The sequence below is a fragment of the Colobus angolensis genome, unplaced genomic scaffold (genome assembly GCF_000951035.1).
Source record: "Colobus angolensis palliatus isolate OR3802 unplaced genomic scaffold, Cang.pa_1.0 Scaffold611, whole genome shotgun sequence".
NCBI classification, from domain to species: domain Eukaryota; kingdom Metazoa; phylum Chordata; class Mammalia; order Primates; family Cercopithecidae; genus Colobus; species Colobus angolensis.
Window position 1 is genome coordinate 424,765 of NW_012119722.1, and position 17,932 is coordinate 442,696.

At 35.7% G+C, this 17,932-nt stretch overlaps 2 protein-coding genes and 1 pseudogene across 3 annotated transcripts in view; 1 reads left to right on the forward strand and 2 right to left on the reverse strand.

Moving 5' to 3' along the window:
• Nucleotides 1–17,932, forward strand: part of LRFN5 (leucine rich repeat and fibronectin type III domain containing 5) — a 277,026-nt gene that overhangs the window by 213,135 nt on the left and 45,959 nt on the right. The window lies entirely within an intron of this gene.
• On the reverse strand, nucleotides 15,301–15,780 carry LOC105527283 (protein FAM183B). The gene has a single exon (XM_011963581.1). It carries the CDS (start codon nucleotides 15,706–15,708, stop codon nucleotides 15,301–15,303), a length of 408 nt encoding a protein of 135 aa, XP_011818971.1. The 5' UTR covers nucleotides 15,709–15,780.
• Nucleotides 15,954–16,789, reverse strand: LOC105527285 (annotated as a pseudogene). Its single transcript, XR_001004210.1, has one exon. The product of XR_001004210.1 is annotated as an uncharacterized LOC105527285 (transcript).

Sequence of the window (17,932 nt, forward strand, 5' to 3'; positions counted from 1 at the left end):
TATGACCTCAGTCTATTAAAGGATCATCAGCTGGCCATTATTTTTGCAGTATATTGCAGTACAGTACAATAGTCCTCTGTCTAATATAGCACCCTCTCCATGCCAGAGACGATTTCCTGAAAGTTACATCTTAGCAAAACAATTTATAACTTTGTTATTCAAATGTAATTGTAGTATTTCAGAAAAAAAAATGTGTTACTTGAGGATGCCTGAATGACAATATCTAAATGTCTTTGCAGTTAACAAGTGGGTAAGAAAAATGTCCACCATTTTTGCCAAAAGGGTTAGTAATAATTAATAAACTATTGAAATATGTGTAACATAATATCTTATGCATTTGCCTTCCTTGCTTCAATACAATTAATATAATTTCAAATAGATAACTGTTTCATTGGTAACAATATTGTAGTACACCATATTTACTACTCCAAGCAGAAGTTATAAAAACGCATTCTACTTTGGTGTGCCTTCTGCCTATAATTAAACTGTAAAAATTGGCACCTGAACACACATGCTATATATATTACATAAAACAATGAAACTGGAAAACAATTATTAGGGAGTTTTCAGACTTAGAGTACTAAACGACGAATTACATTCTGGTATATTTACTACTCAGTTTACATGCAAAGCATTTTGAATATGATTATTAGAGTGATATTATAATACACTGATTCCAAAACTAATTCTCACTTCAAATATAAGAGCTAATGAGTGAAAAACTGGCTTTTGATTATGTTACATATGATGTTTCGATATTTGCATAAAATGCTTATGTAAGGGTTCCCCAATATGGAAACACAATTCTTTGAAAAATTAAAAACATGTCTAAAGGTACTTTTTACATAAATTAAATTAAACACATACATCCGTTCAGTGTGGAGACTTATGGTGGTTGTTTAATTTTTTCTGAAGCTGTTCAAAACAGGGTTACTTAATATAAATACTGTACATGTAATTTTAAGTTTAATTTTCATAAGCAGGTTGGGTGGCTTAAAGTACCAAATACCATAGAAAAGCTTATTTTAAAACATCAGTTTACATTACATAGGCAGTTTATTAGTATTGCATATTTCATTCTAAGCATTTGACAGTCTCAGGCCTTTCCCCATAATTAATAAACCAATATTAATGGGTCTGTTGGGTCTGTGGCACTTGAGAAAAATCAGAAATTGGGCTGTTTTATTAATGATCAAGTTTTGGTATAAAAACCATACCTAATTTGATGTATATCCTCTGACAGTGCTAATCCTTGCTCTAAATTAATGCAGAAAAAAAAAAGAGAGAATCTTTGTGGAACCCACAACATCCTTTTTGTCTAGCTTAGTTCACATTGCATTTTCTTTCCTAATTGTGAATATAACTATACTCCCTTAAATTGCTATTTACTGTAAATGATCATAATTAATGTGCCATTTTCAGTCCTCTTTCAACATGTTAAAAAGGAAAAAGTTGTTAACGCAATCCTGTCAGAAAATATTCTATGAACAAGATCAAATCATGCTAATTCACTCTCAGAAGTTGGCAAATAACATAATCAAATGAATCTATACTTCTATTTTTTTGCATTTTGAATCAAAGATACATATGTAAAGGAAAACAACCTTCTAATTTATCACTACCATCAACATTAATGCAAAATAATAACTATCTATAAAAAATGAATTTTCAGTGTGTCACTGACATTTTCCTTTTATATATTGATTTCTTTTCACTGGCTTGCAGGTAGTTCAAAATTAGAGTTTTTTCTCTTTCCTTGATCTAAATAACATCAAAATATCTAAAGCTAATTATGAGAGGCATTCAGACTTTCAGATAACTGGAGACATAAAGACATATTAACATAAAGTTTTGTTCCTCCCATTTCTACTGCTTGTCTTCTTTTTGACATACTTTTTTTTCCTGAACTCTGTAGTTATTTTGTCTTTTTTGAAAGCCAGTGTTTCAGCTTTGCACTAACTTTACCCATTAAGTTATAAGCCACTCACCAAAACTTTATTATCTTTGGCTTACAGGTTTTCAAAAATTTCTATGCTATCCTTCTTTCAGAGATTATTGCTCCATTGAATAAAACTGCCTAAATCATGAAACTATCTGCATGCTTTCTTTTTCAGTAATAAAATGTCACATTGCAACAGGTACCATGAATCTTCTGCCTGATCTTATACCTTGTCACATTCCACCAAGATGCTTCAAATGGAGGGTATTTTTTCTTTATAACTAAAATAATTTTTTGTGTTTTCTTATTGCCAAGTTGTCCCATTATAAGATAATTAAAACACGTTAACGTGTCTCTTATCTACAGACACTATCTTTAATGCAAACTTAGTCTTAGAAGAAAGATATGGAACTCATAGGCATAAAAAGTAGTAGGTAATTAGTTTATAAAGCTATTGTCATAGCATTCTTGAATTTACTCTCTCCAAATTTAAGAATGAGGATGGGTCCATTAAATATTTTCAAAATTTAGGATCCATTTAAATTTTTCAGATAAGTTGTTTGCTAAGTGTGAGAGATCAATGCATATTTTATTCATTAATTTGTATAACAATGCTCCCTTAGAGCTAATAGTTCTCAGCTCTATTCTGGATACAATAAGTGGATCATTGTTGTAGACAAGAAAGAGACCAGTTAGTGGAAAATTAAGCATTTCAAGCAAAAGATAATAGAGTCTTGGTTTTGGGAACTGAAATGGAGATCAAGTTAAGTGTGTAGATTCAGGATATATTTGACTATAGAATAAGACTTACCAGTGAATTGGATGTTGCCGCATGGGGAAGGTAATACCACAGTAGTAACTCTTAAGTGAACTTTTTAGTCCCTGAGATGGGGAAAATAAGGTTGTAGGGAGTAGGTTCCTTGGATTAAATTAGGTTTCCATTTTGGATATATTATTTTTGAGATACTTATTAAACATATAAATATAGATATTAAGAAGCAGATAGATATAAGGTTCTGGAACTCAGAGGGGAAGTCAGGACACGAGATATAATTGGAGAAAATAACATTATATGAGTTATTTAAAACCATGCTGAATGGTGAGATTACTTTGAATAACAATATAGGTAAAGAAGAATAGAAGCTGAAAGAAGTAGTGGCTTCTGGTGGTATAGCAACGTTTAGATACCAGCTAGAGGAACTGATGACTGAGGATAGTGTTGGTAGTAGTAACAACAGCAGTCATAGCAACAACTATGATTTATTGGGTTCTTATTCTAAACCAATCAGTATTCTAAGCACTTTACACTACTGTAGAAAACTCATTTATTTCTCATGACAACCATATGCTGTGTGTACTATTACCACTTTCATTTGGCATAAGGGGCGAGTAAGGAACAAAAGAGTAAAGTGACTTGTCTGGGTTGAAGAGTTTATTTTTCCTTGCATGTTTGTTTAATAAGAGAGCCCCGGAACACATTTGTGTGCTATTAGAAATGACCTGGTAGAGAGATTGAGAAATTGCTGATGTAGGAAAGAAAGAGAATTAACACTGAAGCCATATCCTTGAGAATCTGAAGGAAAGAAAATTCAGAATCCAAAGCTCAAGAAAATAGGTTGGTTTTTGAGTAAATTAATGTAATTGGAGGAAAGAAGAAATTGAGCAAATGTACGGTGTATTGAGAATATGCAGTTTGTGCATGTGTAGATGAGGAGCTCCCTTTTGATTGCTTCTGTTTGTTTTTGTTACTGTTGTGTTTAAAGAGAGAATCAAAGGAGATTGATTTGTGGAGGAGAGCCTAATTATCTTGTAGGTTTTCATCTCAATACACTTACAAATTCACATCTCTGGTCGATAAAACAAATGCTTCATAAATATTATGCGCTTATATGTATCTATGGCATGAGTCATCTGTTGGCAAGGAACCGTGACTGCAGAAAGCAGGGTAAGACATGAATTAGTTAAATTCTCCAGGTGAAAGATAAAATTCTATCAAACTTAAAAATGTCTCCATTTAAACCCAATGATCTTAAAAGGTTTCATGGAGGAAAATTCGTTTCAGTGGACACTTTTAGAATGAGTGGGATTTTCGTGGGCAAAATTTTGAGTGAAGAGTAATCCAGATGGATGTAGCAAGGTGAGGAAAGGCATGATCAGAAGTAATAAAGCTGAATTGGCTTAAATGTAGGATGAATAAAGTTATAATAGTGGGATATAACTCACATAGATATTAGGGACAGATTGTGAAGGGCCTTGAATACCATGCTGTGTATAGATTTATTATGTAATAAACCAGGAGACATGGGAGGGTTTTAGCAGTAGAGTGATGAGAGAAATATATTTGGAAGTAGATAATGAGCCTCACTGTTTTGTAATTTGGAATGTATGATATTTTAATACCACTGAACATATCTAGCTACACTTTAGGTTGACACTTTTTTTCTTTCTATTATCTTTTCTATTCCAAGCCTAGGACAACACTTGAGGACATTGCTCTTTTATACAGTTGGACAAGAATGTCCTAGGTACAGGGGTGTATTTTTGCTTGTTAAAATATAACTGAATATTTTAGCCATTTAGCATCTGTGGCACATTTCCACTCTGAAAAATGTAACGACAAAAGTGTTCTTGCCTACTAAGGAAACTCTCGATGACTATGCTAGCAAGCTGAATAAACATTTCTATAAATGTTTAACGAGTCCCACTGGCTTAAAATAAATTTTGATTCACCTATAACAATCCAAACATAAATTTCAGTAAAACAGATATTTTCACTGCAAAACTGTTTTACCTCTTAGGATCTAACCAAATAAAATATTTATTTTGTGAAATTATATATCACTGTAGACATTCTTCTCTTAGTGTATAGAGACCTTGTAGCTACAACTTAGATAATCATCAATAAATCTTTTTTTAAGTATTTAATAAACCAAACTGTTACCTTTTTTGTTTCCTCTTTTAGTACCCTAATATCTAGGCATTTCAGACAGTCAATTTTGTGTTGTAAAGGAGTTAAATTTAACATCAATGAGTAGTCAGATTCCAGTAGTCTTTTCATGAGAGGAATGTGACATGCGTGCACAAAGATATTGTCTCTCTTATCTAGTATTTTTCTTTCAGCCAATATAGCAAATGTACTGTCTTGGTGAAACTACTGACCACACTTAATGATCCAGACAGTAAACAAAGGGAATCATCTTCTATAAACACATGATCAAAATTTAGATACTAAATGTATGATTTTAACATAATTGATCCATGCATTTAGCAGGTAGTCCTTGAATATATATTATCCATTAGGCCTCGTGGTATGTTCTACACATAGAAATGTAAATAGTGCATAACCTTTTCCTTCAAGGGGCTTCAAGGGGCTTCTATCTCTACTAGAGAAAGACATTTAAATAGTGCATAGCCGTTTCCATCAAAGAGTTAAAGCCCTAGTGGAGGCAATAATGGAAGAAAAAACCTATGGGGTGTGTTCACCCCCTTGAATGTGAGTATTTCAAACTTTCACTTTCTGAACCATTTATTGAATATGTTTTGATCACCCAATACATGTAAGGAATCTGAACTTGCCGAGTTTTGTTAAAGAGTCTTCTAAGTATTCTATAATTATTTCGTAATTATTAATGGCCAATAATAACACTTACAATGTATAAAGTCCTTATCTAAGAACCTTATGAGTGTTGTTTTATTTTCACAATTAATTTAAGTGCAAGTTAATCTTCATATTATTGTTTTATAGATAAAACTCAAGAAAAAATCATTTTGTGACATATTCAAGGTCCCACAGCTTTCAGTGGTAGAGCCATGCTTTGATGGAGCGCAAATAATTTGGCCCAGATCTCGCAATTGTAGCTAATTTAATAATACTGTTTCTTTGGAAACAGAAAAGAGACAGATGCCATTCATTTTGTTATTTATGCGATAAAATGTTTAGGAAATAAATAGATGGATATAATTCCCAGAAACTGTCTCCTCATGGTTTGTCTCGATAGTATATATGCTATTTATTTTTTCTACTGTCAAGTAAGCAAGGTTATTTACAGTTGGTGGTACTGCTCTTTATAATTCTGATTTTTCTACTGCGTGCAACTCATCTTTTTATGTATTTGTTTGTTCATTCTTAAGTCCCACATACTAAACACTGTGGTTGACCCTGTACTACCTGTATGGTGATAAAAACATGCATAATACACATACTCTGGACTTGTTCATCACAGAATTTGGAAAGAGGCACACAACTGAAAACAAATTACTGTTCTATCTTCCAAGTTCTTTACTAGAAGTCTCTAAAAATGTTATTAGACCATAAGAAGATGGCAATTTATGCTCAGTAAAAATGCCAGTGAAGACCTCATAGTGATGAGAACATTTATGCTGAAACTTGAAGTTTGGAAATAAGTTAAGAGGAGAAGGGAAAAGAGATAATTCCATTGGATATGAAATACAAGAACTGAAATGATTGGACAAAGATTAAGCTGGCCAGGGTGAATGGAATGTAGAGTTTCAACAGGGAATGTTGAAAGATAAGGGGAACAGAATACACTAGAGCTAAATTGGAGACAGTTTAATTTTATCTTATAAATGTACATTTGCAAATGTTATCATATTAAGAGATGACATAGTGAGTTTTTAATTTCAAACATTAATGTAAGGAGTCATCTGAAGGAAGAATAGACTGGAGGAGAAGGAACAAAAGGCAAATAAATACACATTCAGCAATATTATCTTCACCTGTTAGTGAGCAAGGCAGCATCCTTGCTCACTAACCCAGGGTCTATCGTAAACTTTTACCACTCTCTCCAAGCACCACCCAGTTATTGCCACCTTTGTGTAAAGTCTGCAGAATGAGTCCCCCTTTCTCCAAGATAAAAAGGCCTTTAGACGTGCATTCTCTCAAATACCTATTTCCAGTAAAAAATTTCTCTGATTCTACCAATAATGCATCCTTTTTTTCCCTACCTGCTAATCAGAATTATGTTCTTAAATTTCATCAGCTCTTGGCCTCACATAGGCCTTGCTCTAGTAAATATTATTTTCTGCCATAGGCTTATTTTTCCTCTTTTGGGACTTTTCCTCAGCCTTGCATGGGAATGGGCGATGCTAAAAACTAAACAAAGCAAAACAACAAAGTAAAACTCTTCCTTTGATCCCACATGCTATTCTTATCTTTGTCCTCTCAGTCTTATCTTCAAAGCAGAATCTTCCGTGTACTCCAAAGAAACTCATTTTCACCACTCTCTGTCCTCCCATGGTTTTACTCATTCCAGTGCACATTGTTTTGTCTCCACCACTATACACAAAAAGAATCATGAACTATTAACCCTGAACTTCAGTGGATATTCCTCAATCACAACCTTATTTGGGCTCTCCAGGCATTTCATCTGGTTTGCTCTACTTAGAACTCCCCACTGTCCCTACTTTGTGGCATTGTTCTTTAGTTTTCCTTCCAAATGTTTCCCATACAAATTCTGCCCTAGAGTAATGGTCTATATGGTCTTAATGATTGTGTGAATTAAGAGAAAGATCATTTGGCTGGAAGGATATTACACAGAAGTGTTTTGGAAAATGTATATTAATAGCTGGCTGGTTGTTGTGGGAGAAATCCTGATTTGTAGCATTTGTGAATTTCTATGGTGTAATTATCCCCACCAGAGCCAACTTCAAGCTACCTTTGTCAGGTGAACCAACTGACCTCATTCCTGAAATTTTAACTGTCTTCCATGTGCCACTGAGGGCCATCTCCAGCATACCACTGGATTCAGAAACTTTCTAGCTACATGTCATGAAAAATCAGATTATATTTAGGACTAATTTGACATAGCAATTCTAAATGATTTCATTAGCCCCAGAATTTTATTCACTTTCCGTGTTCCTTGTCTACAAATTCAGCTATCTCTAAATACAATTTTGCAGGTAAAACCTTAGCCATTTGCACCTGTTTGAGAGCCAGTAACCTCATGAGGAAAGACCATTAACCCTAATGTTTGGTGAGGTCATAACACTTTCTTTATTATAGCAAGTAGACAGTGGCTAAACTCCTTCTTGCCTCATGCCAAACATTACAAATACCTATTGTGTAACCCAAAGGGGGATGCTTTCAGCGGTCACTGTGCCTACTTATAGCCATATTTAGGTAGTGCTATAAATGAGTTCAAATGCTGGAAGAAGCTATATTTAACAAAAGTTTTCTAACTCAGGACAGAAAACACTCAAACGTTCTCCAAATATATAGAAATTCATGAACATTCTGGCACAGATTAAGAGAAAAGATACAGTTTTAACATTTCTTTTTATTTGTCTTGAATATTTTAATATTATATGTTTAAAAATTACTGTTATACCTTCATATTCTCTCACAGTTGAGATCACATTGAAAGTATTATTTTCTCCTTATTTGTGCCAGGTTTCTTATACATGATAATCAACCATTTATCACATTAATCACTATACCCTTCCTTCTACACTGGGTTTTGGAGACAGTTAGTGTGGTTCACAGACAAAGATATGTGGAGTATACTTGGAAATGGTGTGGCCATCATACATCCCTGTGCTTAACTTTCATCCAAATATTCTGGACTTGGTTCCAAGGACCGTGGGTACAGATAGTTATTGCTGCCATCACTTTAACACAATGCCAGCTATCCAGAAGAAAAGTGAGGTTCAGAATTCCTACTATAGTCCAGAGAACCAACAAAATAAAACAAACAAAAACAGCCCAGGATATTTAAAAGCATAATAAGGTACTCAGCATACAAAATAAAAATATTTTCATACTTTATGCACATAGCAATAAACAACAAGAAAATGTTGCTTTTATTTTATTTCGTTTGCTTTATTTATAAGATAATTATTTCAAACACTAAAGGATTTTAGAAAGTGAAAGTATTTCTCCTTTTTAATCCAATCTTAGTTTTGTTTCAGATTTATATTCTTTTTGATATCTTCTTATATAAACAAAAATAAATATAACCAAATATACAATATTTTAATATGCATTGGTTCATCAAAGTAGACTATTCTGAAGCTAATCATTTTTCATTTAACACCTTACCATGGACATAATTATATAGTACACACAGTGTATATTATTTCTACTGTCTCATAGCATACTTCTATGTTATATTTAACCAAGTATCTGAAATTGCTATTTAAAAATTAAAAAAAGGAAAGAGAAAGTTTTCTTTACATTTTCACCCAAGTTTGGATAAGTATGCAAATGACTCCGATTTGCCTCCCTTGGCTGACATGACTTCCCTGGTGTTCAGGGCAGAAAGACAGAGAATTGTAACAAGTCATTTCTCCAGAACTCCCTGGAGCGCCAGAGGCAGTTCTGCAGACATAGGACTTCTTCAGCAGATAAAGGAGGAAGGAATACTTGGAAAACGAAAACTAGGTCCACTACAAAGTGAAACCTCTGCAAATTTAAACGAAATGAAATACATTTAAAGCATAATGCACTTTGAAAGAATACTCTAAAGCCAACTATTCCAAAATTGTCTTTATAAGAAAGGTAATTCTGCTCAGAGTCCAATGCAGGATTACTTGTTGCATTTATTTCACGGAGTTTATTAGCAACTATCTGGAGCAGTTCTTTGGAATGTCATTAATGTTTATACATTTTTAATTTAATATGTTATCTCCCAGGTTTCTTTTCTATAAAGAAACTACATTTCTCTTTGGAGTTAGCAATTGTGAGGAGATATTTTGAGACTGTAAAAATACCCTATTTTTCATCAAAATTAGACCCACTATTTTAACATTGACTTATACCTGAATCAGTTATTACTATGATCTTTGACAAATGGTGGTTTTTACTAGCCCAATTATTGTTTCTTTGCTTATTCGTTGCCATTCTATTGCTATAAAGAAGACCATTTCCTTCTCTACTACTTGTTTATATGTATATTTATATCTATTAGTATTGATTGATGAATTCCTATGTTATTAAACAGGTTAATACATTGCTATCATGTATTTTGATGTTAAAATTGGATGTAACTCACTTTAAGCATCAGAGTTTTAAAAGCTTCATTTTAGCAAATATTATGCTGCATTTTTAATGAGTGTCTACATGTTTTCCATCTTTTCTAGAATTGTCTGGGCAAAGAGACCTTGTGTTGTTTATCTCTGTATTTCCAATGTCTGACAGAATGCTTGCATAGTAGTAGTGATCAGCAAACATTTGTTGGGTGAATGGAAGTCTGCAATAGCTCTCATGTGAGTTACTTTCATTTTAAAGGCTTTATTGAAGTAGATTGTAATATGCGGAATGGTGCAAAAGGTAATGTAGAGCTCTATTAATTATTACAAACTGAATCTTTATGTAAACACCACCTTGGTCAAGAAAAAGACTATTGCCAACAGCCCAGACACTCCCCTCATACCCTGCCTATTGATATGGTTTGGCTCTGTGTCCCCACCCAAATCTCATCTCAAATTGTCATCTTCATGTGTTGAGGGAGGGACCTGGTGTGAGGTGATCAGATCATGAGAGCAGTTTATTCCATGCTGTTCTTGTGATTGTGAGTGAGTTCTCATGAGATCTGATGGTTTAAAAGTGTTTAGCAGTACCCCTCTGCCTACTCTGCTCTCCCTCTCTCTCCTGTTGGTCATGTAAGACGTGCCATGCTTTACCTTCCACAGTGTTTTCTGAGACCTCTCCAGGCATGCAGAACTGTGAGTCAATTAAACGTCTTTTCGTTATAAATTACCAAGTCTTAGGTCGTTCTTTATAGCTGTATGAATGGGCTAATACACTCATGTTTTCTCTTAAAAATAAGCAAACCAAACCCAAACAAACAAAACAAAACCCACTATCTTGAGTTCTACGTTATTATTTTAGCCTGTTTTTACATCTTATATGGTAGAATCACCCAGTACTTTATGTGATTTTGTTTACCCAGTGTTACTCTTGTGACATTCATTTATATTTTTATATATTAAAAGGGGTTTGATTAATTTTTTTCTTATATGTTCAATTATATTAATTCCAACATTTATAGACATTTGAATTCCTTCTGTTTTTTTCATAATCATGAAATCAGCATATAAAATCAGCATATAATGCTTATAGGAACATTCCCATACATATCTTTTGGTGCCTATGAGCATGCACTCGTGTTGGATATATGCCATGAGTGGAAAGGCTGGATCATAATTTATACACACATATACAACATTAAGTAGAAAATGCCAAATTATCATTGTGCAAATTACAGACAGAGTATGAGAATAGATGTTGCTCTAACTATAATTGAGAACTTTTTTTTTTTGGTGAGGGGTCATTGGTGGATGTATATATATGTAGTAACACAGTGCTATTTTATTCTATATTTTCTTGATGACTAGTAAGGTTGACTACCTCTTCATATGTATATTGGCTTTTAATAATCACTTTTAATGAAGTGCTTATTTAAGTTTCTTCTTAATCAGTCTTACAATGGGTGGTAAATTCTACTAGATATCTTAAATAGTATTTTTGTTTGTGATCTTTCCTATTTTATATTTGCTTTCTACTTCAATTTCTCCTCTTGTCTTTATTATACTAGTTTACTTGCTTAGGGCTAATTTGTTGTTACCTTTAAAACATTTGAAGATTGATGAGTAGTCATTGCCTTTCAGCCTTTCTTATTTTCCAAAAACTGTCTTTAAGATTATATGTTGACCTATTTGTGATTTTACTAATATCCCACAAGACTGGATATATAGAGTTTTTAATCATCATTTAATTCAGAATGTTTTCTAATCTATTTCATGATTTCTCTTTTGACCCATGGGTTATTTAGAGTGCACTGGCCAATTTCTACAGAAATGCATATTTTATAGACATGTTTTTCTTATGAAATTCTAGTTTAATTGCACTGCAGTCTAAATAATTATTCTGAATAAATGCAATTCTTTGAAATTTTATAGGCTAGTTTTAATTTAAAGAATTTATTATTATTATTACACTTTAAGTTCTGGGATACATGTGCAGAGCATGCAGTTTTGTTACATAGGTATACATGTCGCATGATGGTTTTCTGCACCCATCAAACCGTCATCAACATTATGTATTTCTCCTAATGCTATCCCTACCCTAGCTCCCAACCCCCAGCAGGCCCCGGTATGTGATGTCCCTCTCCCTGTATCCATGTGTTATCATTGTTCTACTCCCACTTATGAGTGAAAGCATGCAGTGTTTGGCTTTCTGTTTCTGTGTTAGTTTGCTGAGAATGATGGTTTCCAGCTTTATGTATGTCCCTACAGAGGACGTGAACTCATCCTTTTTTATGGCTTCATAGTATTCCATGGTGTATATTTGCCACATTTTCTTTGTCCAGTATATCGTTGATGGGCATTTGGATTGGTTTCAAGTCTTTGCTATTGTCAATAGTGCCTCAATAAACATACATGTGCATGTGTCTTTATAGTAGAATGATTTATAATCCTTTAGGTATATACCCAGTATTAGGATTGCTGGGTCAAATGGTATTTCTGCTTCTAGATCTTTGATGAATCACTACACTGTCTTCCACAATGGTTGAACTAATTTACACTCCCACCAACAGTGTAAAAGTGCTCCTATTTCTCCAAATCCTCTCCAGCGTCTGTTGTTTCCTGAGTTTTTAATGCTCACCAATCTAACTGGCATGAGATGGTATCTCACTGTGGTTTTGATTTGCGTTTCTCTAATGACCAGTGATGATGAGCTTTTTTTCATAAGTTTGTTGGTTACATAAATATCTTCTTTGAGAATTGTTTGTTCGCCCTATTTGTCTGTCTTCAAATGTCCCCTTTTATAGGGACGTGAGTCATATAGGATTAGGAGCCCACTCTACTCCAATATGACTTTATGGTAACTATTTACATCTGCAGTAACCTTATCACCAAATAAGGCCACATTCTGAGGTACTGGGAGTTCAGGACTTCAATATACAAATTTTTGGAGGAACACAATGCAACCCATAACAGTGCATATATAGTCCATCTATATTTCATGTGGAAATTGAAGTATTTTTGTTTACATATACTACATTAGTGTTTACATTCCCTTTCTCTGATCTATTGTAATTTATTTTCTTTTCTCTCTGTTTTTGGTTGATTATTTTTCCCTTGGGGATAATGAAAGGCTTTTTTCTATGATTCTCATTCCTCTCCCCTATCAGCTATTACCTTATACCTTATTTTATATTATTTTATAATGTATATTCTTAATTTATTACAAGATGACTTAGTTAATTACTTTGCCAATTTTTAGGCAGCAAACCACATGACATTAAAAATAACTTCTCTGTTTTTATTGAATTTTACTTTTCTTTTTTTTAATTTGTGTGTCATTATTTTAGAACAGTTTTATTCAGATATAATTCATGTGCCGTTCAGTCTAATCATTAAAGCTGCGCAATCTAGTGGTTTTTAGTGTATTTACAAAGTTGTGCCACCATTACCATAATCACATTTAGAACACTTTCGTCACCCCACAAGAAAAACCATACTCATCAGAACCACTCCCCATGCCCCATCCCCAACCCCATATAACCATGAGTCTACTTTCCATCTCTATGAATCTATTGATTTTGGTTTTCACATATAAATGGAATTGTATCATATGCAGTATTTTTTGACAGGCTGTTTTTATTAAGCATGATTTCAAGGTTCATTTATGGTACTTCATATATCCGTATTGTGTTATTTTTATTGCCAAACAGTGTAGTATTGTGTGACTATGCCAGGTTTTGTTAATCCATTCGTCAGCCGATAGACATCTGAGGTGTTTCCACATTTTTGCCATAATAAGTGATATTGCTCACACAATTTTTGTATAAGTTTTTATGTCACCATATTTTCATTTCTCTGGTGTGTAATTAGAAATGGAAATGTTGGGTCATATGGTAACCATATAATTAACATTTTAAGCAATTATATTTTACTGCTTACAAAGTGGCTACACATTTTTGCATTTCCAGAATCAATGTATGAGGATATTAATTTCATTACATGTTCACCAACACTTGCTTTTGTCTTTTTCTTTGGCTATAACCATTCTAATGTGTGCAAAGAGGTATCTCATTATTGTTTTGTTTTACATTCCCTTGATATTTAACATATTTTCATATACTTATGGGTGATTTGTATGTCTTAGTTGGAGAAATGTCTATTTAAATTCTTTGCCCAATTATAATCTGTTTGTCTTCCTATCATTAAGTTGTAAAAGTCATTTATATGTTCTTGAATACCAGACCCTTGTCATAAGTATGGTTTTCAACTACTTTTTCCCATCTTGTAAGTTGTCATTTTCTTTATGGAGTCATTTGATACTCAAAAGGTTTTAATTTTGATGACATCCAATTACCAATTTTGCTTCATTTATTATTTGGGATTTGGTGACATATCTAAAAAACTACTCCCAATTTCAAGGTCACAAAATTTACACCTCTGTTTTTATCTAGAAGTTTTATATGATTAGATATTACATTTGGATCCATGAATTAAGTTTGGTAAAGGAAATGGGTTCATTTCCGTCATTCGTCTTACTTTCTTCCTGGGAATTCTGACAATTACAGATTGTGTTAACAGGCTTTCTTACAGTAAGAAAGAGATCAGAGAGAAAACACCTTTAAAGAATTTTCTGATCTTCTGTTGGCTCGGGGCAGTTACAGCTAAGGAACAAGTCTAGGTTACCATTAAAAGAGCTGCAGGTTTGTTACAATTATGCACATGTACCCTAGAACTTAAAGTATAATAAAAAAAAATATTCCATATATAAATGAGATTATATATATATATTAAAAATATTCTTTATAAACTCTAAAATACCCAAATCACATATGCAATTGAAAATATTTTCTCCCATTAAGCAGCATAGCTTTTCATCCTCTTTTTGATGTTCTAAGAACAAAAGTTTCCAATTCAATAAAGTGTAATTCATCATTTAAAAAAAAAAAAAAAAAAAGAGCTGCAGAGATACTGCCATTATTAAATCCTCTGCTCTTGGGTCTCTTAGGATGAGATAAAATCACTGGCAGAGAAGTTTCATCCCAAGTTATGCTATATCTGAACCAAGGAGCCTGAGGATCTCCAAAATGTGCAAATAAACTGTGTAAACTCCCTTGACCCTGGTCTTTTTTTTTTTAACACAATAAATATATGCAATTCATTAATTTTAAAAACAAATGATTTAAAATGTTAATATTAGTCACTTAGATATGATGAGATAATGGGCAATTTTTATTTCCTCCTTCCGCATATTTTTATGCTTCCTAATTTTTGCCATTATCCATGAATTATGGACGGGGGGTTAAAGTAATATTTACTCTTCTAGGCAGTGGATATTTAGGACATTAAATCCAGGAACTGACTCCATTGCTGAGATGCTACTTGTGGCGATCATCTTCTCCCAAGCTCCACATTTTAGCTTTGTACAGAGTGATGTCATTGTAGACCCTAAAGTGGTTCATCCTGTGGTCACTGCGTTCTGGGTCGACCAAGGGCTCTGAGTCCCACCCAATTTCCTGGCTTTCAGTTTGTGCCTCCGGGTACTTCTTCCTTGGCCCCTGGGCAGCATGGTGAATGAGATTCAGAAACCTGGCGTCTGCGGGTTCCTCCAGGTTATCATGCCAAGACATGGGCTTCCTCGTAATCCTGTGAACCTTGCGCAGGGGATTCACGTGGTACTGCGTGTAGAGTTTCTGGGTTCGTAACTCTTTGAGGTACAGCTCCCGCAAGATCTGGTTCTGATGGACCTCATCTGTGACCACCCTCTCTTTCGGGTGTCCCGCCATGGCCTTGGAGCTGCTCGGTGGGTCCGGGGCTCTCTCGGCGTCCTCTTGCCACTCGCTCGGCCGCGGGCCTTCTGCAGTTTCTAGGCAACGGCACCCCACTCCATCTCCAGGCAACAGCGTTCGTATGATACCGCTCTGGCCTCTCCGAATCCAGCCTGTTTACTAGAACTGCCTCTGGATACTGCCAGGAAAAAGGCTTGCCATCAACTGGCAAACCCAGGAGATAATGAACATAAAACTGGACCTCACGTTGGCCAATCACCTCCCTCCTTGAGAACAGATTCGATGCTTTTCAATCCCCTACCTTCTCTGCCCCTGGCTCTGCAGTTTGCTCTGTGGTTACAGACCAAGTTCCATGGAGAAGCCAGTTCAAATGCAGACGCTTGTGCAGTCTGGCTGCCCAGGCAGCAGAAGAAAGGCGCAGGCCAGACTGAATATTCGCTTGCCATGGTCTTGGATTCCCCGTGTCTGCCAGGTCGTCGCTGGGAATCCACAGTCCTGGCAATTCTGAACCGCCTGAGAACTGCCCCAGTAGGAGGGAAACCATTTCTCCAGGGTGAGATTTGTAAGCCGTCAGGTCTGGTTGGGGGTGGCTGGATAGGGAGTGGTGACTAGAGTACAGGAGACTAGCAAGAAGGGCTATGAGGAGGGCGAGGGGGGAAGATAGGAGGGCACTGGGAAAGGGGTGCCTGACGAACAGGGTGGCGGCACACAGACGGTCTGGTAGTAACAGAGGAAGAGCTGGGCAGAAAGTTCCTTGAGGTAGGGTACTGGGAAGGGGAGACATCGGTCAGCTTGGGCAAACGGGTAGGGCGGAAAATCGAACAAGATGGACGGCCCTGGAGAGGAGGCTGAGGGCAGGAAGTTTGAGGAGTAACGGGGGGAAGGAGGGCTGGAAGACGAAAGCGGGAAGGAACAGAAAGAAATGGAGCCTGGGGTTGAGGCCGAGAGATTGGAGGTAGCTTTCTAGTCATTTTTCCAAATAAGCGCTGTAGTAACTCACTTGTCCAAACGAATCAAAATGAGTAACTGAGATGTGCTGAGACCGATTCCAGCTTTTATCCCCTCAGAACATTCCATCACAGAATGCCTATTATGAAATGTACATTTATCTCCTTAGGACATTTCATCACAGAATCTCTATTATGAAATGTACATACTCCCCTTTGTTGCAGTGAGGAAGCCCCACCAACCAGAGAATAGATCTCAATTTCTTGGTTTAAGAGTGATGATGGGAAATAGCAAAGACAAGAAATGGGGCTGTAATATTGGTCCCTGTTCTTGGGATACCATGTAGTTTTGCCCCTCCGCAGACAAAGATTGATCTAGGGGCTAACAGAGGTAGGGGCTTGGGGCCTAGGAGAGCAGTTCTGAAGCAGGAATTGGGAAAATGGGAAGTCAGTATCCTAGTCTCTTTCCCTTACTACATTGTTCAAAGCCCTTTCACATTATCTACCTCACTACGTGAATATGCATGATTAGAGATGTTATGTTCATTTTACCAGTGAGGACACTAAAGACCAGAGAGGGAAGGACCATAGGCAGTGGGTGGGTAAGCAGGCGGGACAAGAACTTGGACCAAAAAGAGGGGGCAGGTGGGAGAGGCCACAAAATGGCACAAAGCGCTGACCAGCACCATTGCTTCCTCCAGTGTCTCTGGACAGGATCTTGTAGGGGATGTCTCGAGAAGAGCTGTAGTTTTTGTAGCTTACCTCTTGGTCCCTGTGTTCCCTTGGTTTGATGACTTAATCTTCACTGGAACCAGACACACAGGGTCCAAGCTGGCAGGATGACTGCCCACTCCTGAGCACCTAATGACTAGATTTGGACTTCCTTGCTCACTACCTGAGATCTCTAACTCCATCAGATGACGAAGGGAGCTGCTGCACTCTCCCCTCTTTTTTGTCTGAAGTAGAAACCCTCTCTGCTGAACGTTCCTGGTTTCTTTGAATGCCATTCAAATCATAAGCTCCTTTGGTCCCCTCTTCTCTCCCATGCTTGTATCACCATAAGATTCTGAATTTTCTCCCTTGGCCCAACACCCTTTTCCAATCCCATGCTGCATAAAACTTCCAGTTATGCTTTGGAAGTCCAGCTACATGATGAGCAAACTTCCCTTTTTCCATAGACTGCTTCTTTATTGACAGTTCCTTGCCTTTCCTTGCTTCAATTGTAACTTGGATTTCTCTTAAGGACATTGCTTTTTATCTCAAGTAGAAACTAC